The sequence below is a fragment of the Ixodes scapularis genome, unplaced genomic scaffold, assembly GCF_016920785.2.
Source record: "Ixodes scapularis isolate PalLabHiFi unplaced genomic scaffold, ASM1692078v2 PGA_scaffold9__187_contigs__length_104089568, whole genome shotgun sequence".
NCBI lineage: Eukaryota > Metazoa > Arthropoda > Arachnida > Ixodida > Ixodidae > Ixodes > Ixodes scapularis.
Window position 1 is genome coordinate 29380490 of NW_024609884.1, and position 25758 is coordinate 29406247.

General features: G+C 43.7%; 2 protein-coding genes across 14 annotated transcripts in view; one reads left to right on the top strand and one right to left on the bottom strand.

Moving 5' to 3' along the window:
- The window catches only part of LOC8028361 (zinc finger CCCH domain-containing protein 18), a 47730-nt gene extending 29704 nt beyond the window's left edge, over positions 1-18026 (top strand). For all 13 annotated transcript variants that reach the window (XM_029971860.4, XM_029971864.4, XM_042287491.1 and 10 more), the window contains 6 exons: positions 1290-1451; positions 1898-1957; positions 8567-8739; positions 11291-11508; positions 17133-17193; positions 17275-18026. In XM_029971860.4, coding sequence (XP_029827720.2) covers positions 1290-1451; positions 1898-1957; positions 8567-8739; positions 11291-11508; positions 17133-17193; positions 17275-17426 — 826 coding nt within the window. In that variant the 3' untranslated portion in view covers positions 17427-18026. The remainder of the gene's footprint in view (positions 1-1289; positions 1452-1897; positions 1958-8566; positions 8740-11290; positions 11509-17132; positions 17194-17274) is intronic.
- Positions 18027-18103: 77 nt separating this feature from the next.
- Positions 18104-23348, bottom strand: LOC115312914 (secretory immunoglobulin A-binding protein EsiB). Its single transcript, XM_029971866.4, has 5 exons — positions 23152-23348; positions 19806-19947; positions 19690-19735; positions 19343-19429; positions 18104-18430 (listed from the first exon to the last, which is right to left on the bottom strand). Exons 1-5 carry the CDS (start codon positions 23290-23292, stop codon positions 18331-18333), a joined length of 516 nt encoding a protein of 171 aa, XP_029827726.2. The 5' UTR covers positions 23293-23348; the 3' UTR covers positions 18104-18330.
- Between the last annotated feature and the right edge of the window lie 2410 nt (positions 23349-25758).

Here is a 25758-nt window from a genome sequence, read left to right on the forward strand (position 1 = left end):
GTTCTACAAGAACCCTGCTATTTTTCTAGATAAAATTAAAAAAAAAAATATATATATATATTTTTTGTTGATTTTATTTTTAGTGACTAAATTGTTTTTTTAGCTGAATTGGAAATTACAGTTTTATTGCTATCTTCAGAATCCAAGCATCCAGTTTCATGCTCAGCATTTTTTGATTCCAACATTTATTTGAGTGTAATGCAATTAGGTTTGCCTTTGATTCTATACCTACAAAATGGTCATTCACAGATATTTGTGCTATTTCCTTTGTCCTTCAGCTTGCATTTCAGAAGTAGAATCCCCTTTCTAGTCAAAGGGTGGCTCTTGCCACAACATCCTGTTGCCGTTTTGAGTACTTTTAAGCATCTAAGTATTTATGTGAGTTTGAGGGAATCTAGAATGACTGGGGCACTGTTACATCACTGCATTTGCAACATGTATGATGGTAATATTTGTGAAGAAAATGCATCTGACTTTTTTTTATTTGACTTACAAAATGCACTTGCACATGGAATGCATGTCTCCTTCGCAAAAAATGTAACATATGCTTCCTGAAAGATGTGTGATCATTGATCTAAGGATAGTGGCCAATGATTTTTCTGGACTTGCCTGTTTCTCAGGAGCTTTCGTTTAGTTTTAGTTGCCTTTGCCCTCGTTCTCATCATTTTTTGGAAGTGCCACATTTATGTGCGTCCAGTCTCTCTTCTATACTCTATTTCACCTTATGATGTACCACAGGGAAGGCTACAAGCGCGAGCTCCTTGCTCTGGGGCAGATCTCGGCAGCACAAGCTCTCGTGCATTAAGAGCAGCTGTCAACGCTATGAGCTCGTGCTTCTAGCCTTCGCCGCGGTACAACGTGAGGTGAAACGGAGTATAGTACCTCGTAACTTATGTGATTGTATATGCCGCACAACTTCCAGGACCTATTTGACTTTCTTCTCGACTGTACCTTAACTCCAGCTTTCTGTGATGTGTTATGGAAGACACTGGCACGAAGCTTAGATGAGCGCTTTACTTGCAAGGGGTTTGTGCATTCCAAATAACTTTCCATAGCTACGTGCTTGCTTGTTTTCCAGCGCTGCACACTGCGGATGAGAGGAATCAACAGTGTGCAGTGTCATAATGATTGGACAGGGTGGTTCACCTCATTCGTGATTATGGTGGTACAAGTAAATGCTTGCTTATGCGGTACCACCAAGCACGAAAACTCTTGCGGTTTGGCCATCTAGTTTGCATGCAATGTCGATCCCGAGTAGGCCGTGCAGTCCAAAGACCAATGCCTTGCAGTCAGTCTCCTGTGGGCAAGCCAGGGAGCCGTCAAGGTACAACCAGGACGTCTCCTGTGCTGGACCGCAGGAAAGCACATGATCCCTCACCACCTCCCATCACGGCACCCCTGGGGGCCCCCCGGGGGAAGCCCCGTAGGAAGGTGCCCAGTCCCCCATCCGGGTGAGTGGCATTCGCCAGTGCCCACTCTTGTTTCCGGCTGAGCTTTGCTTTCGGGAAGTTAACCCCGCGCAACCCTTGAGCAACCCTTGAAAACCTCATCCTCTGTTTTATGATGAGGGTGTCTTTCAAAAATCTTTTTTGTAACAACTTCCAGTGTATGTTATGGTCTGATTTGTGCAGTTTCATATTTGGTAGGCTGATGACTAGCAAATGACTGACCGATTACTAGGGCAAGGTTCCTTCGGGTTGAAGTGATGCTGTTGCGGATATTTGGTGCAAAATACATTTGCGTAAGGCACTCGAGACACAATTCATTTGGAACAACGGATGTCTTTCTTTTTTTCTCCTGATTTTGTGTACTAGTATCTAGGCTACGGTCATGTCTGCACACTACCGTAAATCAATAAATGAATAAATCATTGTTGGCATTTTTTTTCAACCTGCAGCAAGCTGAAGAAGTCGCGAAGTGGCAGTTTCTCGGGCAGTTCAACACGGTCTCACAGCCGGTAAGTGCAGTAACACCGTGCTCTGAAAGTAGCTGGTGGAAGGTGGCGCTCTGCTGTCGATCTGAACATTTGAAACAAAACATTTTCTGAAGGGCAATCGTAAACTGTTTGGTGACACGAGTTAATTTTTGCTGAAATATAGTTACAGATTTTTATTTTATTCTAAACTTAAGTTCAGATGAAACAGAAATCATTTTGTATTTTAACACATCCGCCATTTTGAACACTTCCGGTATGTGGGCACGGTTGCCGCACCAAAACCGAATAATATTTAAAAAAAAAAAAAATTATTTTTAGGCTGTGAACAAATTTATTTCTCGTTGGCTTAGTATTTTTCTTGAACCTGAAATCATTGTTTCCTGGGGCATCTCAAATCCACACTAGGGGAGGCGTTAACAGAGCACTGCAATGTGGCTGCATTTCACCGTCTCCTAATGTTTGCACGCTGCTCAGTAAAGTCAAACTCTCCCTCCCCCAAAACCCCATGCATGCAGTAGCTATAAACAAATGGAGCAAATTGATATAAGTTGATTGCTCATGAGCCACAGTCACCTACTGATTAGTGATGTGTCGTTTGTCAAAAGGGTGAAATATTGCCCATCTCTTTGTCTTTGTTGCGTTACGGCCCCCCCACAGCATGGCACTAAATCCTCCCACCCCATCATGTAGCTGTCACCTGACTCAAAAGACTGGCACAAACAAGCGCATCATCATGTAGCGTTCACAAAATATCTCGGGTACAATACGTTGCGTCGTGCTGCTCCTGCTCAGTGGTGCAAGTAAGGTAGCTAGCTACCAGTTGGAGCATAACTGCATCAACTTAAAAGTTTATTATTTCTCCAGAAAATAAGAAATTTGGGGAGACATTTTATAAATATGCTGAGGGGAGTATTTTTGATAAGTGGTGCAACTTTTACAAAAATGAGTGACCATCAGAATTTCAGCGGAGCTCCCTTTTAGCGTTGTGTCAATGGGCTTTTTCCGGAGTTTCCACGGCGCATGCGCAGCAGCAGCAGACAGAAGTTCGCCATTTTTGGTGGCGTGGTGCGTCTGGCTCGAGACTGCGGGAGGCAGAGGTGGTCATGCGTTTCGAAGTTCTCCAATGTGTACCCAACGCTGTTCTGCTGTCGGCTGCAGCAACGAGCGCAAGCGTTGTCGGGGTTTATGTTTCTTTAGGTTTCCTTCTACTATATTTAGTTTCAGCTTAAATACAAATGCAGCCGATGCTACAAATGCGAGCATGTGGCCCTGAACAGTGCTTGCACTGCACGAGCGCGCGTGCCTGGCAGGGATGCTGAAAGCCCGGAGGTCGCGATTGTAGCATCAGCTGCGTTTGAACTTAAGATTATGTGCCACGCAGAGCGAGCGCCTCTGAGTTCGCGTTTCCGTGATCGTACGTTTGACTGGCGCACGTCTTTTTGCTTGCTAAAGTAACAGTTTCGTGTTGCTACGCTAACTGCCTGTCTGCTTTTTGGTTGTTGTAAGCATTAGAATTGCCCGCAGTTTCCAAATATTTATAAAGCATTGAGGTAAAGTGGCTATGCTGCACAGTTTGTTGCTACGCACACACCCGGAAAAAGAAACGAGACCACTCGCATTTGCTGGTCCTGTGGTTAAATAAGAAAGAGGAAACAATTGACTTGATGGGTTGTCCACAGGCGCAAGACTCAAAACCGACAGGTGTGGCCGATTTCGTGTTTTTTTTACAGCGGAACTGTTGAGGGCTAGGTTCCCCAGGATCGTGTCCGGTACCAAACAAATGTCGACACAAAACTCTGGACAGCTACAGCTATCTATGAGCAATGGCAGCAACCAGACAGCTGGCTTGCCGGCCTCGCACATAGATGGCGGCAACCTTTCCAGCCTTTCCACTCTGGTTTTCACCAGAGTGGAAAGGCTGAATTTCTCTAGGCGTCATCCTAGAAGTCGTCCTAGACGTCGTCCTTGAGGTTGCCCAAGAGGTTGTCCTCGAGATCACCCTAGAAGTCATCCTGGAGGTTGTCCTAGAGGTCGTCCCAGAAGTCGTCCTTGAGGTCGTCCTAGACGTCCTTGAGGTCTTCCTAGAAGCTAGAAGTTGTCCTTGAGGCCGTTCTTAACATCGTTCTTGAGGCCGTCCTTAATGTCGTCCTTGAGGTCGTCCTAGACGTCGTCATCTAGGTGTCGTCCTAGAGGTCATCCGAGAAGTCGTCCTTGAGGTATTCCCATCAAAGTATGACTTCGCTTGTCTTCCTTCTTCACCAGAGTGGAAAGGCTGAAAGTTTTTCTTCAGGACCTACAGTTGCACCCAGCTGTAGCCAAAAGAGGAGTGAGATCAATGCCGGGGCTCGCTCAGAAATCTGTGGCTACAGGATGCATCTCATATATTTATTAAAGATATTCGCGTCTCCAGCTCGTCGCTTGCCCTCCCACGGCGGAAACGGGAAGCGCTCTAGTGAGGGTCCCCCGATTCTCCTGCTCAGCGGGCATGGCGGAACTGCTCGCGATCATGGCTCGCGAAATGTTTTTTCAGAATGCAAACAACACACTTCACTGTCCCAACGTGGTGCTGCAGCCGGTATGAGATTGTACCTTATTAGAGAGTTTGAGTATTGCGTACAGAAGCATAGAAGGTGGCTGCTCCACGTTGCGCGTGCGCATCGTTGCCATGCTCCGATCCAAGACCGCAATTTTGGGTTTCGCATGCGTGCAGCGTGGAACATGCAAAGCTAACGCAAACACAGAGCGCTTGCGTTCGCTCGTATATGCAATACTGAAACTTGCTACTGTTTCACCGTTTTCCAACACCAACAAAACGTGCTGCAGTGAGCAGACTCGCAAGCAGATAGGCGTTTCTTCGAACTGGAAAGGCTGAGGATGGCAAAACGACGACGAACAAATACGAAAGGAAATGAATGTTAAAAAAAGAGTAACAATTAAAAATAATAATCCTTTTTTTTTTTTCTCTCTCTCCTGGGAAGGGGATTTGGTTTGGAAGGTTATTGACGGCGACTTGGGAAGTTTTGCCGATTGTCAAAAGTCGCTACTTTGATAGCATCCTCAATTAATCTAATTTTACATGAATTTCTCACATTAGCTAGAACGTTGTCATTGATTTTAGACTTTATTTATTTTATAACTTGGTAATTAAAAATGCTGCAATTGGCACCAGTGGTGATAATTAGCGCACTTTAGATTGTCATACTTGTTCGTGCATTTGAAATTAGATCATAAGCAACTAATTATTTTAGAGCTTAAAAATTGCATATTAAAATATCTTAATATTAATATTTATATTATGAATTATCAATTCTCCCAATTAACGCTACGATCACAGAAATCCGCCATTTAACCATAATCGTTTTTTTTTTTTCTGAAAGGTGTCGTTTTGTTTTCTTTTTAGCACATGAAGACCTCCCACTTTGTTATCAAGATAGACCAACAGTCAAACACTGGATGCAATATAAACTCATATGCGTCACGAGTTGCTTTTAAAAACACACACACTTCAGCTGCCTGACCCGGATTCCGTCTTTGAATTTTTCTAGTGAGAACAGCGTTTCTTAATTCATATGGTTTGTGAACATATTGTATAAATTGGATTTATTCTGTTATTCTTGTTCTGGGAAAGATATTAAAGCAATTAATCTTCTAAATACCCAGAAAGCCATTGAAAGGCCTGCAGTTCATTGTTTCATATGACAATTATGTGAGCGAGAAGAGGCAGCAAGATTGCACAAATATCAGCTCTGGATATTTCAACAACTACAACATTCTATGTTGCCTCTAAGGTGTATGAAAGACCCAGTCTTTAAAAGGACCATGAAGGCAATTTAATTTTTTTTTTTTAAAAAGAAGGTGTTTTCGGAAGCATTGGGGTCCTGGCATGCCACGCACTATTTTCTAGAACGTTGTGACTCTTATTTCTGTACCTGCAAATAAATTTTGCGAAACCGGAACAAACATTCAGATTTCTTCCCTTTTTCGCCTCTGGGAAAAGAAGTGACGTCAAGGAGCACTGTCGGCATCGGTAGGATTTAGTGCACACTCAGAGTGGTTCCCGTGGTTTGCTCTAGTGCACGGCGGTCTGTGAAGAAAACCTGGAAGAAATGGACGACAACGCCGCGCTCGCAAACGAGTTTGAGCTCCCGTTCAGCGACCTCACGCCGCCTGAACGGGAGATGCTGCTAAGGACGCGGAACTCTGGATTGGCGCTTTACGAGGGCGCCCCAGACCTACCACCAACTCCTCGGTCGCCGCCTCAGAGCGACTCCCCGCCCCACTCGCCGACGCTGACGCGATGCCCCGGGTGCAGCGGTCGGGGGTAGCGGGCTACTGCTTTGGGTGCCGCAGAGCCTAGTGACGCCACTGCTGTAACCGCCTTATTTTTCGCATGCTCAATATTTCGCGATTTCGGTCAAAGCTCTCAGTTTTAAAGCAATTCGCGGGTTCTCATTTTTGCGACGCGGTGGGATTTTGATAAAGATATTGCACTGTGTTTATATTTTACCAGAATTGTTTGCAGGATCTATTTTTCGCGAATTGCAGACGATTCGCGAAACTTATGTCCTCTCGGAAATTAAATCGTTTACTGTATATAGAGCTTACCGTGCTTCGTTGCCGCTGTGGTGTGGGCTCCTTGCGCAAGGAAAGTGAGGGAATAGCGTCTTTCCTCAGACGCGGGAACTTCATGTTTTTATCCAGACTCCGGCACTCTGACGTGAGGGTGCTGCTCAAAGTCTTCTGGTCGGAAATGCAACGAACAAATCCTGACGCCGCTGTCCACAGCTCTACGCAAGACGACGGCGCGCAACCAAATGCTGCGCATTGCTGCATCGGTCGGCAGTTTATGCAAACTAACGTCGCCCGATCGACCGCATGCCTTTAGCCGACCTTTCGCGCAACCTACTACTGCACATAAACGCGGCATGATCGGTGAGACACCAGTTCGCAAAGCGAACACGAGACGATGCACGAAACCAAAACCAAAAGTTTGCCGCCCCCGGCGCTCGTACCTTCTTCTTTTTTTTTTGTCCATGGTTGCTCTATGCTTTTTACACGCCCGAGGTAGCAGTGCGGGATGCGTTCAACCAGTGACAAACGGAGGGATCGCTTCAGATTATGCTTTTATACACGGTATGAAACCTATTAATTCCCAACTACAACTTCAAAAGATTATCCAACGTTCAAATAAAAATTTTTCATCACATCTCACCACCGAAATCGAAACCGAGAGCGCGTCTATCGTTTGAACCAGTCGCCAGACGAGGTGCCCGTTGTCGTCACGCTTCGGCGCACCTTACTTCACCTTTCTGCCGCCGCCTCGCTGGGGTCTCAGGCATCGTTCCCGGCGCTATTATTACCGCGCCTGTTTGCTCGATTGGTGCGGCACCCAAACTTCTGTTCGGGCTAGAACTTGGTCAACAGTATCTGAGACGTGCCTGACATCCATTTCAATTGTCGAATAAAACTTCGAAACTGCCTTCATGGTCCCTTTAAAGGGACGAAGGTTTCCGCGAACAACTTCTTCAACTAAATAATTGCGGTGTGAGACACTTTTTGAGTTATGAAAGAATCTGAAATTAAAACTGATACCGAGAAATTAAATCCAAAATAAAGATAAGTTTCGGTTTGGCTCTGGAATTAAAAGGTACCTCCTGGCCTAAATAGTATGCTGAATACCGTTTTTGTTTTCAGGATAAAGATGTGACCTTCGCTTATAAAACCCTAGCCAGAAATAATTTGAAATAATTACCAGTAAACTAGACAGGCTCAGCAGCGGCACGCATCTCCAACCCTAACTAAACCGGCCATTTTGGAAAACGGGTGGCGCCACCTATAGTAAATTGGAGCCGCGAATATTTTAGTGGTGAATTTGACCTTGTGAAATTTTCAAGTCTTACTCTCTTCCAGTAAAAAATGAGACCAACAAACTTGCCAGGGTCAGCGGCGCTAGCAAATGACTTGGTTGTCCCGAACGTGTCTGCTGTTGACCCAGGCAAGTTTGTTCGTCTCATTTTTCACAGGAATGGAGCTACGCTTTGCGATTTGACAAAGTGAGATCCACCACTAAAATACACCTTTGATGAAAATTTGACATTGGTACGTGCAGGTGCAGAGTTTTTGGGACAATTTTAGAGTGAGCCTTCACATTTATGAGACTACATCTTGTCAATTGAAATTTTCGAGCAGATTAAATAAATAGCTTGCCATTTCAACAAAGCTTGCCTTCACTGTAACTTGGTCTCGAATATTTTCTGAATCTACTGCCGGTACTGCATAAAACATAAATCCTAGTTTAATGGAATCGATTCTACTTTCTGATTGGTCAGAGAGCTTTATCTGTGCCGTCAGTCAATGGGCGGTACGGCGAAGTCCACTGTTCCTTCATTCAGAAAAATGTACAAATGGACAAAGTTGTCCATAGTCATTGCATTCATTGAAAAGAAATGTACTCGTCGATCCCGTTGGATAGAGGAAGAACAAACGCTGAGCGCATTTATTGACCGCGTTCAGACAGCCAATATAGCTTGGAGCGGGCAGAATTGGAAGCAAGGCAGGCCATCAAAAACGTTTCACTTGCTTGCGATAATGGTGTCCAACATTTGGAAAAAAGGCCCATGTCAATTGCAGGACTAGCTCATCGAGAACACCGTCACGGTCAAGGTCGCGGAGCTATTCACGCAGTCTGAGCATCAACAGTGTCTCGTCGGCATCGAGCTCTCCAGGGCGGCCACCAAACCCCGTTCCTCCTACCAACCCTGTGGGCGTAGCTGTTGCCAGAAATCCATCGCCCCCAAAGAAAGGTTTGTGTCCTTCCATTCCTATTTGCCAACCTCCCGCATGCAGACATTTCCCGCACTATGTTTTTCTGGTATTGATGTTTTGTATGTGCACTCGTTAAAGGGAAACTGAAGCAGTTATGTATTTGAGGAAAAACACTTCAGTCGTCCTCATTTGGCGTCCAGTATCACGAAGATCGAGATTATTTTTTTAATTTGGTGCATGGAGGCTGCAAAAAATAATTTTCAAAATACTACTCTAGCCCCTCCTTCCCGGAGCATGACGTCATATCCAAAGTTTTCAGAATCTCCGCTCTCGCGCATCTTCAGTGCCATCAAATCTATGCATGAGCACTCTAGCTATTTTCAGAAAGGTCAGAAAAAGATGTTGCAACTGGTGTCGGTGCGGAGGGATATACCTGTCAAGCTTGCAACTGCACATGCTGCCCACACGAGTGACATGCACTTGGCAGCCGAAAGATCTGGGTATGACGTAATGACTGGTCGGAGGTTTTTCGTGTTTTCTCTCATTTAGTTACATCTTCGGGGAAAACGAACGTGATATTAAGATTCACGGGATAAAAATAAATAAATAAGAACCTCTTCAGCTTCCTTTTAACACTAAAATTATTTTTCAGTCGGCTGAAAACATGTTTTTGTGGAAATGTGGTGCCTAAAAGGGCCATGAAATGATTTTTCAACTTTCTTTTTAGCTTTCCTCCTCAACTCAATGAGAAATGACGCGGTCGTGAAGTGCTTGGGCACCGGTACGATGACTCCTAGCTTCCACAGTCGTTCTTAAAGGGGCACTGACACCCCCAAAAATTTTGTTTCATTTTTTGTCAGGCGATTCATTATGGTGTCAGAAGACTACCCAATCAATATTTTACTAGAGCGTCACGTATATTTCTAATAAAGTCACAAAACGCAACTGCTCGGAACCGAAACCGAAACTGGTCTGGAGAGGAAGAAGAAATATAGAGCAGGAGAGAGTTGGCGGAAGTAACGGAGGCTGTGGAGCTTTTTTTCTTCAATCGGTGTATTTGCGGCTCTGGGTATCATACTTTTTTTTTTTATTTAATATTGAGTGTGGGCTTTCGATGATCCACGACTTTGAATATATTTGGTGGTTCTGTCTACCCCATAGAAAACGTCACGTGACCACGGAGAAAAGAGTGAGCGCGACTCAAACCGGACAGTTCTCAATCGGCGGTTTTCGGGCGAAAGAAAACGAATTTCAAGCCTCAAATTGTGTTTTTTGGGTAGTTTGGCTCCCATATCTCATGTACAAAGAAAAACCTTGGCGAGCCTAAGTACCCTGTCAGCGTTTCTTTAAAAGCACACCATGAAACTTGTCATTCACAAGCGACAATAAGTGCCGTCGCGGCACTCGCTGGTTGCAAACGCGAATTCACATATTCGCCGACGTTTCGATTGTTGATGTGTGCATACGTCCATGTGACGCAGTACTCATGGTTAGTTTTGTTTGCCTGATAAGGCGTTAAAAATGTCTAGTTCGTGCGTGGCACAGGAAGCTATCTTGCTCTCTGCTTCGAGTACTTGCACAACCGCACCGCTAGTACGCTGCTACAAGCGACGCCGCCTATACCTGCCCCAAATCCCCATGCACTGCAGCAGGAACAGAAAACCGCTGACAAATTGCGATCGGTACACGGCACCAGCACAAGTGACTGTAGCAGCCTTTTATAGAACCTGCCTTAAAACGTAAACTTTTACGGTTGCTGTACAATTCTTGCAATTTCTCAACATATTTAATCCAATTCTTTATTTGTATTCCACGCAAACTCTATCAAATATCGGCTGGGTTAAAAGTAGGGAGTTGAACCGGTCATTTTTTCTGTGCGATTCGGGTTCAGTCGCATTGAATTGTGTTCTGGTTTAGTGATGCGTTTGAAAACAATTCGGTTACCGGTTCCACCAAGTGCAAACCAGTTTATACCGGCTCTTAAAAAAGAATAGTCCACAGCTCCCAGTTGTTACGAAGAAAGGGTTAGTTAAACACGGAATCATCTGCACTAAAAAAAAAGTTAGGTCATCAGAATCACAAGTACCAAAGTAGAGTACTCAATGTGAAGTTAATCAGTCAGCACACACAGTGACACCGTGATGGTAGCACACACCATACTTGCAAACTATCCACAAAAAACAAATTAGTCAAAAATTTTTTAGACGGCAGGAGTTCAGTGTGCCAGAGTATGGCAACATTGTTACCCACTGTAGATGAGAAATTTATCCTGTGCAGTATGACTGCTAGCGTGGGGTCTCTAACGGATATCGAGCAGTACTGATACACGACCGCACGCCAGTACGATGCTCATCCAGATCGAAATGGTACCCGCACCGTATGCCCGAACGAGTTGCACCGTTCTACAGTAGTGACTTAGATGCACGTGTGCGTGTCCAACTCTAAGTCCACTTATGGAGCTAAGCACTTGAAAGCCAAGCCTGCACCTTTTCTTGCATTGTGCTGAAATCATGGCCAACAAAGGGCCAAGAATGCTTTTGGTTACTAGTTTTGGCAGAAATCTCAAAGGTGTCAATTTCGGGTCTTTAGCTGTGGCAGCAGTGGCTCCGGAGGTGGCTAAGAAGCGTGTGGAAAAGGAGGTGCCCAAGCCTGTGGCACCCCCCCCTGCGGTGATGTACCGGGAGCCGCCTCTGCCCCCCACCCTGGACCTTGGGAGCCTGGAGGAAGAGTTGGCCCACCGGCAAGCCAAGGAGCCTCCCAAGCAAACCTCCCAGAAGCCCCAGATTAAGCTCACTCTGATCAAGAAGGTGGGTGCATTCCAAACCTTGCGCAAATTGAATGAGCTTAGTTCAATGGATAATGGATCAGCAGCTCTCAAGTTTTTTTTGTTTTTTTAGCAGCACCACTAGCAGTCAAAGGTGGTCGTTCTTAGGTCGCTCCACAGTTGTGCGTCCTTGCGCTTGCTCATGTAAGAGTCAAAACAAAGGATTTTCAGTGCTCTGATAGGACGCCGGAGGTACCTGCTGCATTTTTTACAGTGCAGCTGATAAAAACTAGTTTCCCCAGTTTCGTGTCCGGTACCAAACAAATGTCTACACAGAACTCTGGACAGCTACCGCCATTATGAGTGATGGTGGAAACCAGACAACTAGTCTGGTTGCCGCCGTTGCTCATTATTGGTGGCAACCTTTTCAGCTATAATAGAAGAATAGATAGTTGGGCGAGTTGTTGGGAATTCATCGTAGGTAGGGGACGCCGGAGGTACCTGCTGCATTTTTTTACTGCGGAGCTGTTAAAAACTAGTTTCCCCAGTTTCGTGTCCGGTACCAAACAAATGTCTACACAGAACTCTGGACAGCTACCGCCATTATGAGCGATGGTGGAAACCAGACAACCAGTCTGGTTGCCGCCGTTGCTCATTATTGGCGGAAACCTTTCCAGCTATAATAGAAGAATAGATAGTTGGGCGAGTTGTTGGGAATTCATCGTAGGTAGGGATGCCGCAAACTTTTTTCGAACCCAAGGTTCGATGATCGAATCAAGCGGTTCGAAAGATTTTGAACTTTCTATATCGAAAAATTCGACGGAAATCGAATTTTCGAATGTTGTAAACTAAGAAGTGCGACCCTTTTCGAAATTTCGAACTTCGCACGTTCAGAAATGCAATGTTTTTTTTTAACCTTCAAACTTATTATACTAAAAAGTTTGATCCTTTTCGAACTTATTACGCTGCAAAATTCAATGCTTGTCAAACTTTCGATCTTGATAGACTAAAAAATTGGATGGTTTTCGAACTTCTTGCACTAAAAAGGTTGAAGCTTTTCAGACTTTCGAACTTCTTATGCTAAGAAATTCAATAATTTCTAACTTTCGAATTCTGAAAAGTCAGAAGTTCGACGAACTTCGAAAGACCGGTGGGCGGTTTCATTTGAATTCAAAGAGTAAGGTACATTCATAATTTCTTTTTTCGAATTTTTACATTCGGTGCCGCGTTCCTTGCGAAAGGCAATGCCGTTTATTTCAATGTTTTGGCATGCTTATTTTTAAAGAAATAAATTCCCAAAGGAGTGAGGAAGGACAACGGGTTTTTGACAATTGTTGTTTGTGCCACATTTGAAGCGCGCTATAGCTGAAGTTATTTATGGTAGAGATGTTAAACTTCTTAAGGATGATCTATGTATAGCCTAGGTCAGTATCGTCTTAAGATTATTGTTATTCAAGATGAGTTTCGAAGAAATGTCGAAACATATATCTACGGGCAATTATGCCCTAAACTTGGTAATTTTTTTTTGTCTAATTGTTTGAGGTATCGCATTTAAATTAACACCACAGACAGTACATATCATTGTCATCTGCAGAATACAATATAATATATTGTTTTTTTGCGTTGAGGAATAAATTAACTCATGGGGAAAGATAAGTTCAGCACGTAATTAAAAAAAAAAAAGCCATTTTAAATTTTGTTTTTCTCGCTTTACATTTTAGGGACATGTTTCTTCTAGCCTGTACACATTTTGGTAGGAGAAACTTGTTTCAAAGTTCTGAGCCTCTGAATATGCAAGAATACAACACTTCCAACGGGTTCTTGATAGGTTTTTTTTTTTTTTTTTCATCTTTGCAAGTAATGTTATGTTTAATTTTTTTTTTTTTTTTTTAACCAATTGCACACTTTTTTAGGTTAAAAAGACGTAGCTTTGAACTTCCGAACCACTAAGCATGTGACGAATAGTGCCTTCTGACGAGTTTCCAACAATGGACCATCTACGCGATCTTCTATGGCCAGGGGTTCTCAAACTGGGTTCCGGGGAACACGGGTTCCACGAGCTGGTCTCATGGGTTCCGCGAACACCCAAATTGCAACCCTCCCCCTTGCCGCAGGCTGCGCGGCAGGACCATGTAAAGCGCCTTCATCTCACTTTGTACTGACATCGCGATTGATATGGTGGGGATATATCGGAAGCAACACAAGCAAAATTGCCTACAATTGTGCATCTGTTGCTTCTCGGTCGGCAAATATGGAGGGCGGGGAGGTTTCCGCGGCAGTCTTTGAGGCTTCCTGGGGTTCCGTGAGACCAAAAAGTTTGAGAACCCCTGTTCTACGCAGTGAAGAGCGACAGTAGCTATACTTATGCATAAATAATTTCAGATCAAAATAAGCTGGACCACGCCCTTTTTTCCCGGATTGTTTTCTCTAACAGTCAAAAGATCTGGGGAAAAAGGGGAAGGACTGGAGCCCCCCCCTTCCCCCCCCCCCCCGTTTTTCCTCTTCCGACACCACTGGTATGGTAGAACGCTCCTCGACCTCAAGTTGCGTCGGCTTCTATGCTTTTTGCCTGGTGTTTCTTTCGTCCCGGAAAATAAACCTCCAGAGCAATTACAGACTAAACTTACTATATGCCAGCGTCACTCGGGTGGCGTTCAATCGGATTACTACCAGCGTGCAAAGGGGTAGGGAGGCAGTTTGCCAGATCGCTTCAAGGGTTTTCTGAGCCTCAACCACCTGCCTGCCCCTGGCCGTTTCAAACTGGAATGAGCATCGTTAAACAGTGCGTTCGTGTGATCATTACTTCATGATGCACGTTAATGACCCCCCGTGCTGGCGGTCACAATTACGGATCTATGGTCACACGTCACTCTGCACTGGCAAATATTCCAGCACATCCGGGGCACTTGTCGTCTCGTTTAATTGCCTGACCAACTTCATGCGGTCTAAATATCACACTCAAACTTTTCTTAAAGAGGGGGGTCAAAAATTTGTGGAAGTTGCCCTCTGATACTTCTGAAGTAAAGAACAGACAACCGATTTCGCCTGCGTGTCCTAGTTGTTGTGTAAAAAAAAGATAAATATTGGCATTCCTGGCACCTTCGAACTCACTCCCAGCCTTCAGGGTCACACCTGGTCACACTCCTAGTGACGTAATTCGGGGTGCCGTGTAGGTTCCCGTGTGCTGTCTCTCGGACGCTTCCTGTTGCTCTCCCTGCTGGCATTAGCAGGCGTTATGCTGCAGCTTAGAGCCGAGCGAGGTCACTTAAGCTTCTCGCCGTAGTTCGCTTCGGCTGCCACTCGTAGCTGCAGGTGAGGGAAAAAAGCTCTACTTTTGCTTTGCGATTATGCAGCAGAATCGCAACATTTTTTAATGAAGGTGATCTTTTCTCTATCCTCCGGGTCACGATAAACAACGTAAAAATGACGAGATGCAAATTCTTTTAATTTTAAAATCATTGCACCCCCCTCCCTTCCATTTAACCTGATTTCATGAAAACGAGTGAGGCGTGAAAACATTATTTGAAACTGAAACTGTGGAGGAACATGAAAACCGGACTTTGAACTTTGCGCACTTGGACTTGAAAGAAATTCAAAATCTTCCAAGTTTTTTTTTTTTTTTTTGGAATTTAGCTTTAAAAGAAAATCGAAACCTTTAAACTCGTCGAACTTTATGTAGAAATGAATTCGAGATCTTCGAATTTTTCTAACTTCAGATCCCAAGAAATTCAAAATTTTCGAATCTCTCGAATTTCAAGTTAAGAAAGTTCGAAATCTTTGAATTTCTCGAACCTCAAGTAAAAAAATATTCGAAATAATCAAACCCAAACTTTTACAAACCGTCTTCGAACTTTCGAATTCGAAACTTCACAATGTGCGAAAGTTGCAAACTTTTCGAATTCGAACCTCGCTGCAGTCGAAAATATCTAAATATTTCGTATTCGAACCTCACTTCGGTTCAAAAATATTGAAATTTTTCGAATTCGAACCTAGGATGGTTCGCGACATCCCTAATCGTAGGAAAGAGCATAGAAAACAGACGAGGACGAAGAAGAAACACACGGATGAGCGTACAGCTTCGCTGGTCTTTTTTTTCCTCTCCAGAGTGGAAAGGCTGAAATTTTTTTTTCTTTTGTTGATTTCAAATGCTATTTTTAGTTCACTCAAATGCTATGTTGGCATACATACCGAAATTCTAGGAGGAGTTCGTGTAGGACTGTGGCTCTTGCATTATTGGATGCAACAGCACCACTTCATGCTCTATCTAGACAAGAATTACATGGTCACATATTGCTGAATTGTTTACACCCCTGGCCCAGAAACACAATCTATCATGAATTTTGTTCTTCTGGGTTGTTTCATGATACCGTACTACATACCGTACATAATTTTCTATCGTTTAAAAATGTTAGGATGCAAATCTTTTCCATTTCACGCTTTGTGTCTGCATTGAGGCAGTTGTGTGGTGGGCTATGGTTGTTTGCAGGTAAATTTTGTTATAAGTGTAAGTTTTTTGTACTGGTAAAACAATTAATTGTTGAAAAAATGTTAACTACAATCATACCTACTATGACAATGTCACCTTTTAGTGAACTACATATCTTTAAAGGAAGTCTGAAAGAATAAACAAGTTTCCAGATAAAACTGTGCAGAAAAATGATGGGTGCTGTGTCAGTCACTGCTGAGGGACCACTTTAGTCTTGTACATAGCGTTTTGGATAATTAGGTACTTAATTAGTTTTGCATAATTATTTCTTTGATTAGTAAAACTAAACATATGCTTACAATTCGAAACATGCCAAGGGTCATTGAAAACCACTAACGTGGTAAAGTGTACCAAGACTTGGAACAGATGGGAAACGTGGTGCACCAAAGGTACCGCTTGTGTTATAGGTGCCAGGCTGGTGGAGCAAAAATGGGGATGATAAACAGAAAACTCACACAGGCGATATGGTTTTGGGATTCAGAAAAACAAAACACGTGCTTCATATTTGTCCAAAATTAGCCGATTTAATGGTTTTCTATATAACCCAACAAATTTCTAATTATAACTTATATTTGTTAATTAAAAAGTTCACTATGCAAAACTAATTTAAAACTTTGTTGTCCTAAACACTATGTAGCTCATTAAATAGGCCCCTTGAGAGTGATTAATACAGTATACTGACCTTGTTTCTCTCCGATATGTAGTTTTTACACAAAACTTTTGGCCGATGCTCGGTGAAATGCCCTGCGTAACACTTGTAGCCTTCGCTTAATTACGCGAAAGGATTGTCGCGAACTATGACCTGAAATGTAGCTCGTAATGCATGCCTTCTACAGTTCTCCAGGGAATTGTGCCAGCTTGTGTGGAGGAACACTTTGATGGGTTTGAGACTTTCCACAGCAAGAGTGGCACGAGCCTTTTAGCTGTCATTTGGTGCAAGGCAATCTCTATGGGGGAGTAGGTTATGCCCTCAGTGCAAGTCCTCTAACAATCTTGTAGTGTGGTAGTGTCACACTTTTGTTTTGCTTATATGTAGTTGTTTAATGTGTCTACTTGGGTCTTGAGTCTCATAGTACTCAGCAGCATTGTTTATAAGTGGTTGGATATGCAGTGTTTGCAGCCATGGCAACCTTAAAACATGTTATGTTCTGTTTTATTTCTCTACTCATTAAAAAAAACAGGCACTCCCACTTTCCTTAGTGAAGAAAGAAGAACCAGCGCCTAAAAATAATGCGGACAAAGGTGAGTTTGTCTAATTCCTTTCAATATTTTGATTCGGGATAAAGAAAAAAGTGCAGCATTCCAATGTAAATTTTGTGACAGGACCCAAGAAACGACCGGCATCTCCGAAGGCCAACTCCCCGTCTCCCCCACCCGGAGGCCGCAAGTCGACCACCCTCCGTCGCGAGGAGCTTCTGAAGCAGTTGAAGGCTGTTGAAGACGCTATAGCTCGGAAACGAGCCAAGTTTAGCTAGCCCTGGCTCTTGCCTCATCATCTCCCGTCGTCCTTTATGTAAATAACCTTCCTCTTGATCACGGAACCAACATCCCACACACTTCCATTGTGGTGTGTTGCATAGCATTATTGTGTGCTGAGCTACCGTCGTCATTGCTGTGGTAACTGCAAAGGTGGTACTAGCCGAGTGGTATTGCAGTAAATAAACCAGGGTTGATCAAATTGAAGTCGGTCTAAATTAATTGCTAGCTCTTAAACAAAATTCTGTAGTGAAGTTGGCTTCAGTTGCAATCTTAATTGTCCTAGCAGCTGAGGCAGTATGTTCATTTTCAAATTGTAATACTAGCAGTCTTGGCAGAAATTTGTAATTGTAGTCTTTCATAATAAACAAAACAGGATCATGCACCCTGCCCTAAATAGTGAATGCTAAATGTTCGTGCAACAGAGTTGGTTCCATGTTGTGAATTATTTTTATTGCATCAAGAGTTCCACAGTGCTGTTCAAGCGACATTTGGTTCCCACTGTGACTTATTTGCTTTTGATAACGAGTACCACAAGTTAATATTTGATTCTTTGTCTCCTCTCAACATGTCTACGAAACTTATTTTTGTTTTTGTTTCTTGTGCATACCACATGGCAGAGGTGTCGGAACCGGGGGAAGAAGGAGGGAAGGGGCAGGAGGAGGAGGTGGGGGGGAGGGAGGGAGGGAGGGAGGGAGGGAAGGGAAGGATCATTTGTGCCCCCCCACTGCCCATTACCGTCACTCCCCCATCTACCGAGCCTCTGCCACATGGCCACAAAGAAAGTTGCTGTAATGGATTTGTCAATACAGCTTTTCAAAGCGAGATGGTGTACTTGGCATGACTAGACTGCGGTGTGCACACATAGCTTCTCTGTGCACTTCCGCATAATTCATTAACACTTCAGTGATCACATTTCCCTGTGGTGCAGACTTCATGGTAGATGTGATGGGCTTCGTGTACTCCATTCTCAGCTGCATATTTGATCAGCTTCTTGGCTTCCCTGTGAACAGAAAAGAACAAACACATTTCTTCTGACAGTGAAAGTGAAATATTGAAGAGTTTAAAATAAGCTCTGTGTAAAGTAACTCCAGCCTGACGGTCAGTTCAGCTCATGCTTTTTAGTTGCTTTTCTATGAGTAAATGTGCTGTAACATTATTTATTGCCAGAGGCATAGCCATGGGGGAGGGGGCTTATGGGGCTGACCCCCCCCCCCCCCATTACCCAGATTAATAATCGACCTTATATTACGCATGGCACCATTCTTTGCACCTAGCTCCTTCACCCTTGCTACCCAAGTTGTAGAGACACCAGACCCGTCCAGGAGATGCACACACAGGCACAAAAACAATAAAGAGGCTAGACCGAATTTGAAATGTACCTTTTGCTTTTTTAAGAGTATGATGTGCCTCAACATTATTCATATCCTCTCTAAGTGCAAAGCCTCTCTACTTACTCTTTACAAAGGGTTGAAGATTGAATTTTGAGACATTCATATGCATGGTGATTCTCATGTTAAAAACCAATTCGTCGCCAATCAACCGACAACACTCTTCCAAACACATGAAAATCAAGTATACTTCGAAACTAAGAGCACTATAAATGCTAGCAGGATAAGAATGGCAGGGAGTTCTTTCAGTTGTCCCCCTCCAGTGTGATCTTGCTACCTTATATAACACTTCGACATAGTGTAAACTTTGTGCATGCATGCACAGCCAGAGCACCACAGAAGGCATTGAGGCTGGGCATCCAAATGAGACTGCTTGCGCTTGTCTTGTCGGTGACTGTGAGCATTGATAGGCACTGTGCATAGGCAGCTACAAGGAAACCATGCATAGATGTTTGGTGCTGACAACTGTTTCTCGCTACCTGACATCCTGCATAGCCTTTCAAGAAGGATATATATGCACAAACCCTTTTTGGACGTCTGTTGGAAACCCTTGCATATGACCGACAGCCAGGTTGTAGGCGGAATGTGCGTGGCCTTGATCGGCTGCTTTCCTGCATTTGTATAAAATGTGTAAACTCTGAGCATGCAAGGTACGCTTCCATATAAGAGAGAGAATTTCGCCGGACATTTCTTAACCATATCCAGTGATGCCTTTCGGTAGATGCCCAGATGCAAACTGCCATGCAAAAGTGTGAAACGTTTGAGATGCCAGATGAAATTTCCGTGACTATCTAGGAAATGTTTCTTGTCGATTTCACTGGCACATTGATCTCGAGCTAGGGAGTAGTCTGACTGTGTTGTCTGTACTCACCTAAACCAATAGAAGGCCATGGTGCTATTCTTTGGAATGCCACTCCCTAGAACAAAATCTGCAGGTCACATTGGAATGAACAGGCCCAGTGTTGAATGATGAGGGTTCTGTCTCACCTTGGAGATACTTGTGAGCTACTACATGTTGAGCATGGGCATGTCCCATATTTGCATAAGCGTGGTTCAGGTGGAAGTGAACTGTGTCATGGTGGTAATACCCCATGTAGATCAAGGACACCACAACTACTATTGCAGACACCTGAAACAACATGCACATCATACATAGTCCGTTGACAACACCAGATGGGCTTTTCATTTATTAAATCCGACTGCCAAGGTCCATTGTGGCTCGTCCAGCTATGTATACTTTGTCAGTGATGCTTTTAAATTCAAAATAAGTTCAAAAACTAATTTTTACACATGCTCTTTGTAGATAGCTTAAAAAAGAAGAGAAACAGAACCTGGCATTTTTTCCTTTTAATCTGGACATTTGTAAATCTGCCGCTATGATGTAAAAGTAAAAAAATTGTGGAATAATTAGCTTGGCAGCAACGAGTGAGATAGTCCGCGCCTTAGGTGTGATTACATGTGCATAGATCACACTTCAAGCTACAAAGCTTGTCTGTGCTTTGTCAAAATTGGGCACAATACTGTAATGCTCTTTTGAAATGTGGTCAACTGGAAAAATTGGATGGCCAACAACTTCACTTATCCTCGAGTAAGACAATGACAGTCATCAGTGATGTGATTGCTGTGCCAAAGTGCTCATCGCTCTACATTCTGCTAAATGTCACCAAAATGTGAGGCAAAGGCAAAGTAGACGAGTGTTTAGACGGCGTCAGGGCCAGTCTAGGTAAGATGACACTGGCTCGCGCTGGAGATTAGCAATTTACCTAATACAATATAGTAGTTTTTCTTGCATCACGAAGTAATAGTTACACCAAAGCTGGCCAATACGGCGCTTTTGTATAATCCCTAGTGCAGCGGCGTAGACTTTCCATTTTCCCGGAAGGGGCAGGCTGAGAAGTTCTCCAAGGGGGGCGGGGGGCGGGACGGGGTGGTTGCTGCGCATTACCTTTTCGCCAGAACTGGAGATTGAAGCTAACGAAAGCACCCTGGAATTTCATTTCCCATGTATTTTGTCAATAAAGGCAACGTGGGCGTTATTTTGTTTACCTGCCACTACTAGAAGCTCGTTACATGGCACGTAAACAGCGTCCCGGTAAGGTCTCACCAGGGGCGGCACGAGCCCCGATGCCCCCCCCGAAGTCTACGCCTATGCCCTAGTGCACAATTCACGTTGAAGACCGCAGGAATTTGCACCAACATTGTGTCAAACATAAATTTTTTTTCTTTCTGCCGAAACCTTGGCCACGCTACTCGCTACTCAGTGCCTGGAACGCATCTCGCAGGCAGTCTCACTGCCGGATTGTCACGGTGGACCTGCGCAAATTTTGGCAAGTTTTGATCATCGATAGGAATGACCATAGCCTGAATAACATACCTTTCGATTTGACCTTCGTATCGAATGCTGGTGCTACTCTGAAGTTTTGCGATATTTCTCATTGTTCAAAGTTCGGTGGGAAAGTTTGCTCCATTTAAGGGATACTTCAACGAAATTTGAAATATACCCGTTGCATTCAAAAATAGGTTGAATATGATCCACAATATCCATAAATGACAATCGCACGTTTCTATTTTGAGCCTGGTGGCTGTATTTTTTGTTATAAACGGCCCACTCTGGCAAGCGCTTCGAGAACAGCCAGCGGAGAGCATGGGACATTAATGCAATCGTGACGTAGTTCGTCTCGGGACGAGCAAAGCTACGGCGAGACTGACATCGAGAGGATGGCCTAGTCGTTCCAGCCACCGAAGCTTTTGTAGGAATTTCGAGTGACTGGTTAATCTTTTATAATCTTGTAGGGGGACAATAGCAACTTCTGGGACACAGAAAAGGGATTCTGGAGAGTTCCTCTTTCCTCTCTTTTCTCGTCGCGGCCGGAGGCGAGACAGTTACCATCGCTAGCTGTCAAGGGTCCTAGACGGGCATTACAAACGAGGCATTAGCAACATCCACCAGGTGCTCTTTGCTAATCGTTTAATTCGTTTTAAAATTCCTTTTTGTGACTTTTTTTTTTTAACAAGATAGTGGTGTGTTCGATGTGATACCGCTCCTTTGAGCACATATAGACCAAAAAAATGAGCGCTGAAATTTCGTTGTAGTATCCCTTTAAGCATGCTTCACACCGGGGTCTAACGCACTGCGGAGAAGCAACACTGGCTGTGTGGACGCTAATCTTTTGAATCTCGCTTTGGTACAGTGTATCTGTGTGCTTAGGGGGAACACTCCTGTCTCGATTAGCGTGCTAATGGAGATTTATTGCAGGGTGCAAATGATCGAAAGAGGCTGCAGCGAATTCGGCGTTTGTGGTCCGCAAATCTGAGGGTATTCTTTCGTTTTGTTTGTTCCACCCAATCTTGTATTACATTGTATTTATTGAGTTGCTGCCTTTTACACTTTCTTTGCATTTTTCCTTTGGTGTGAGTGTTTTTTTTTTTTTTGTTCTTTTTTTTAGAAACATCACTTTTTTTTTTCTAGTCAATTTTTGGCAAATTTTACCAGTAGTCCTGTTCTTAGTCAGTATTCCGTCAAATTTTTGTTTTAGTTTTGCCCAAACCCAAGTAAACGCCAATAAAAAGTTTTTTTTTTTTTTTCTTGCATTAGACAGTGAGAGTTTTAAATCCAAGAGTAAAACCGGCGATCGCTTGTTCCCGCTGATACTGTCGCGCTGCGTACCTCGTTTTCTCGTGCTTATGCTGACCTGTAACGTACGTGGATGGAATCAAAACTGCGTGGTATTCTGAACTCGTAGGACGCGCATCACAGGCCATCGCCATGACAACGTTAGCCGAAATGTCAACACAGTGTGTGTGTGCGTCTCACTACCCCCCACCCCGTCTCCCTTCTTTTTTTCTTTTTTTTTTTGGGGGGGGGGGGGGGGGGGGACATGTACAAGAAATAATTTGCTACACATAGTATATGATTCCTAAATAAAAAATAGTGCCCTTATCAAACTGCCCCCGACGAATAGACCGAGATTCAATCAGCTTGAAGGCAGGCGTTTTAAAGTCGTAGTATATTATCAATTTCTCCAAGGCTAGAGAAGGTTTAAAAGTGCCAAAAGCAGTTAGAAACGGGTAATGTTCAGCCATTCATAGTGCATGAGGGGGGGGGGGGGGGGGGGGGGGGGGGCGGGGCGGGGCTCTCTCTTTACATCTCTGCTGCCTGTCTTTTCACTGGGAAAGCTACCAGCACTATACAGCATACGTATTTTTTTTAAAGCTTTTTTTATACGATGTGTCAAATCGGCAAAAGTAAAAAAAGTTCGCAGCAGCGTCATTTTAGCTTCGAAACGCGCGCGAGTGGGATGAAATGGATCAAAGCACAAGTGTCGTTACGCACCTGGAGCACGACGACTAGCCAGCCGTCCGGCTTTCTGCGGCGAGCGAGTTGCACTTTTCCCCCGAAAGGCAAAGCCTGCGGTTCGCCCTGTTTCGGCGCAATCCGTTTCGCCTGTTTCGACCTCCGCCTTGCCCCTGACATGCTGCTTCCACAGCAAAGCAGGATGCCGCGCTTCTCTCGCTCCCTTTCGGACACGGACCGCACGGACACTGGAGTACGACGTCAGCGGGGGATACCGCGTGCACCACCACGTGACGTGTTAACGGCAGAGGGGGAAATGGTAAGTGGATCACCGAAGCGGCCGAAGCCCCCGAGGCGCGCCTGCCGATGCTGAGGCCGAGGGGCCGAGCGGCCGAGGCACCGAACGGTGCGGCCGGTGCGCTCGACAACGTCGCCGAAAAAGAAGAAAAATAAACAACAACAAAACTTCTTTTAGTCAGATTTGGGCAGAGAAACACTAAATATATTCGGAAATACAAATACTGGGATACATAACAGCTAAAATACTGATACTGAACTACAGTTTTACAAAAGTATTGCGTTATGTATCAACAATACCTTTGCAAAAAAAAAAAAAAAAGGGGGGGGGGGGGGTTAGAAATGCTCAAATGCATACCTTCCTTTTCTAAAAAAAAAAAAAAATCCAGTTGTCAACTTTCGTGTTACCGGTAACAATAAAACATGGAAGTTGCAATAAAATGCCCTTCATATTTTAAAACGTATTATTTGTTCCTAGACTCATTTACATTTGAGGATGAGTAGCTTTTCAAATAGCTTGTCGGTCCACCGCTGCCGATTTGGACAAAGCGTCATGTCAGCCAACGAGATAAAATGCAATGGTGCCGACTAATACAGGCTTGTATTAAAATAAACGAAAACCGCTTTCATACTGGGAAAGTTTTGAAGCATGCAAAGGTAATTTCTTTAGTCTTGTAGGTATGGGTGATTTCATCTCAAATCGTGCAAGAAAAAATTATGGGTCCTCAAAAAATTGGGGAAAAAAAATATATGTTGGTGGAAAATATGTGACTAGAACAAACCTGCAAGTTAAAACTACGGAACATTTTGTTCTTGAGTTATGGGCTTTGAAAATGGGAAGGTAGGTCTTGCCATTTTTGCAGTTTTCACGAGTGACACATTTTGGAATCTTGCAACTTTTTTTTTTTTTTTTCACAATTGTAATTTTTTTACTGCCTTATAACTTTGCATAGAAGGCTCTAAGTTATCTAGAAGCGTGCGTACGTGTGTGCGTGTATGTGTGTGTTGTAATTATATATTTCATAAAAAATGATTGAATATTACACTTTTGACAATTATGGGCCAAGATTGAATCGAGCTAGCTTTCGATGTACAATTATTTAAGGCAGAAGAAACGTATCAAATAAAAGCCTGTATCTAAGCCTGTTTAAAATTTGCAATATTGTTACTTTAAATATGGTTTCATAGAAGAAACAACACAGTAAATTTAAGAAAATGTAAAAGTACTAAATTCAACATCATAAAAAAAAGTTTTATACGAAAAGCTTTCTCTGTGTTCCTAAATAAGAAATAAAATCTCTGGTATATATATATATGGTTTCGTCATATTACGCAGTGCGCTGGAAAAAGATGTATTTGTCCCTCCATTCTAAGGTGAAAAGGTACGGGCTGTTGCCAAATCTTTTACGAAATTATACTATGTACAAGGTATTCCACGTAATTTGAGCCAAGGTTTAAAAATATTTTGGGAAAACTAAACCAAACGAATAAGGCGGCTATTGTATGGAGCAAGTCAGGCTATTTTTGTATTTTGCCAAATTAATGAACTTTTGAAATATTCCATTTAAGGCAAAAGTAAACCCCCCCCCCCCCCCCCTTTTTTTTCCCTCGTCACACGCACTTTGCCGTGCCCCGTAGCTGAAAAAAAATCTATTTGGTCACCTCTTTTCTCTTCGCCATCTCGTACAATTGAAGCCTATTTTTGAAATGACTAGCCGCCCCGTCGGAGATGTAAACAAATTTTGTAAATATATATATATATATATTTTTTTCAGTGTTTTTTTCGCTCCGCGCAGAGCGAACAGTGCGTGTGCTGTATCTTGCACGATGTCCTCGCTGCCGACTCCGAAGCTGTACATTTTGCGCTCCGTTGTAGCGATACAGGTGAAGATAGACACCATTCGGTTCGTCCAATGAAAGCACTGTACCGCTCGCGGAAGAACGACGCCCCGGTTTTCCGCAAAATAAAAATGCAATACGATGGTACGAGCAATTGAGGTGCGACTTTTCTGAGATTATAGCAAGCCGCTGAGCATGCGGGATAAATTAATGTGGTGACCCTCTCTGTACCAAATGAGCAATCACGACAGCTATCTGAAAAGGATCGAGATGCGACACCCACAAAGTCAAAAAAGAGTGGCGGCTCGGCTCGTCATTGCCCTTTCATTCCTACTTTCCGACGAAGAAAAAGAGCCAGTGCAGCTGGCTCTTTTTCTTCGTCGGAAAGGGAAATGTAAACACTGCAGAAAAGCGAAAGCAAGTGCCGAAGCGGCGCGATGATAGCAGAACTGATAGTTTCACCACATGACGAGGTTTGGAACGTACGTTTGGTTTCGCAAACATAGAGGT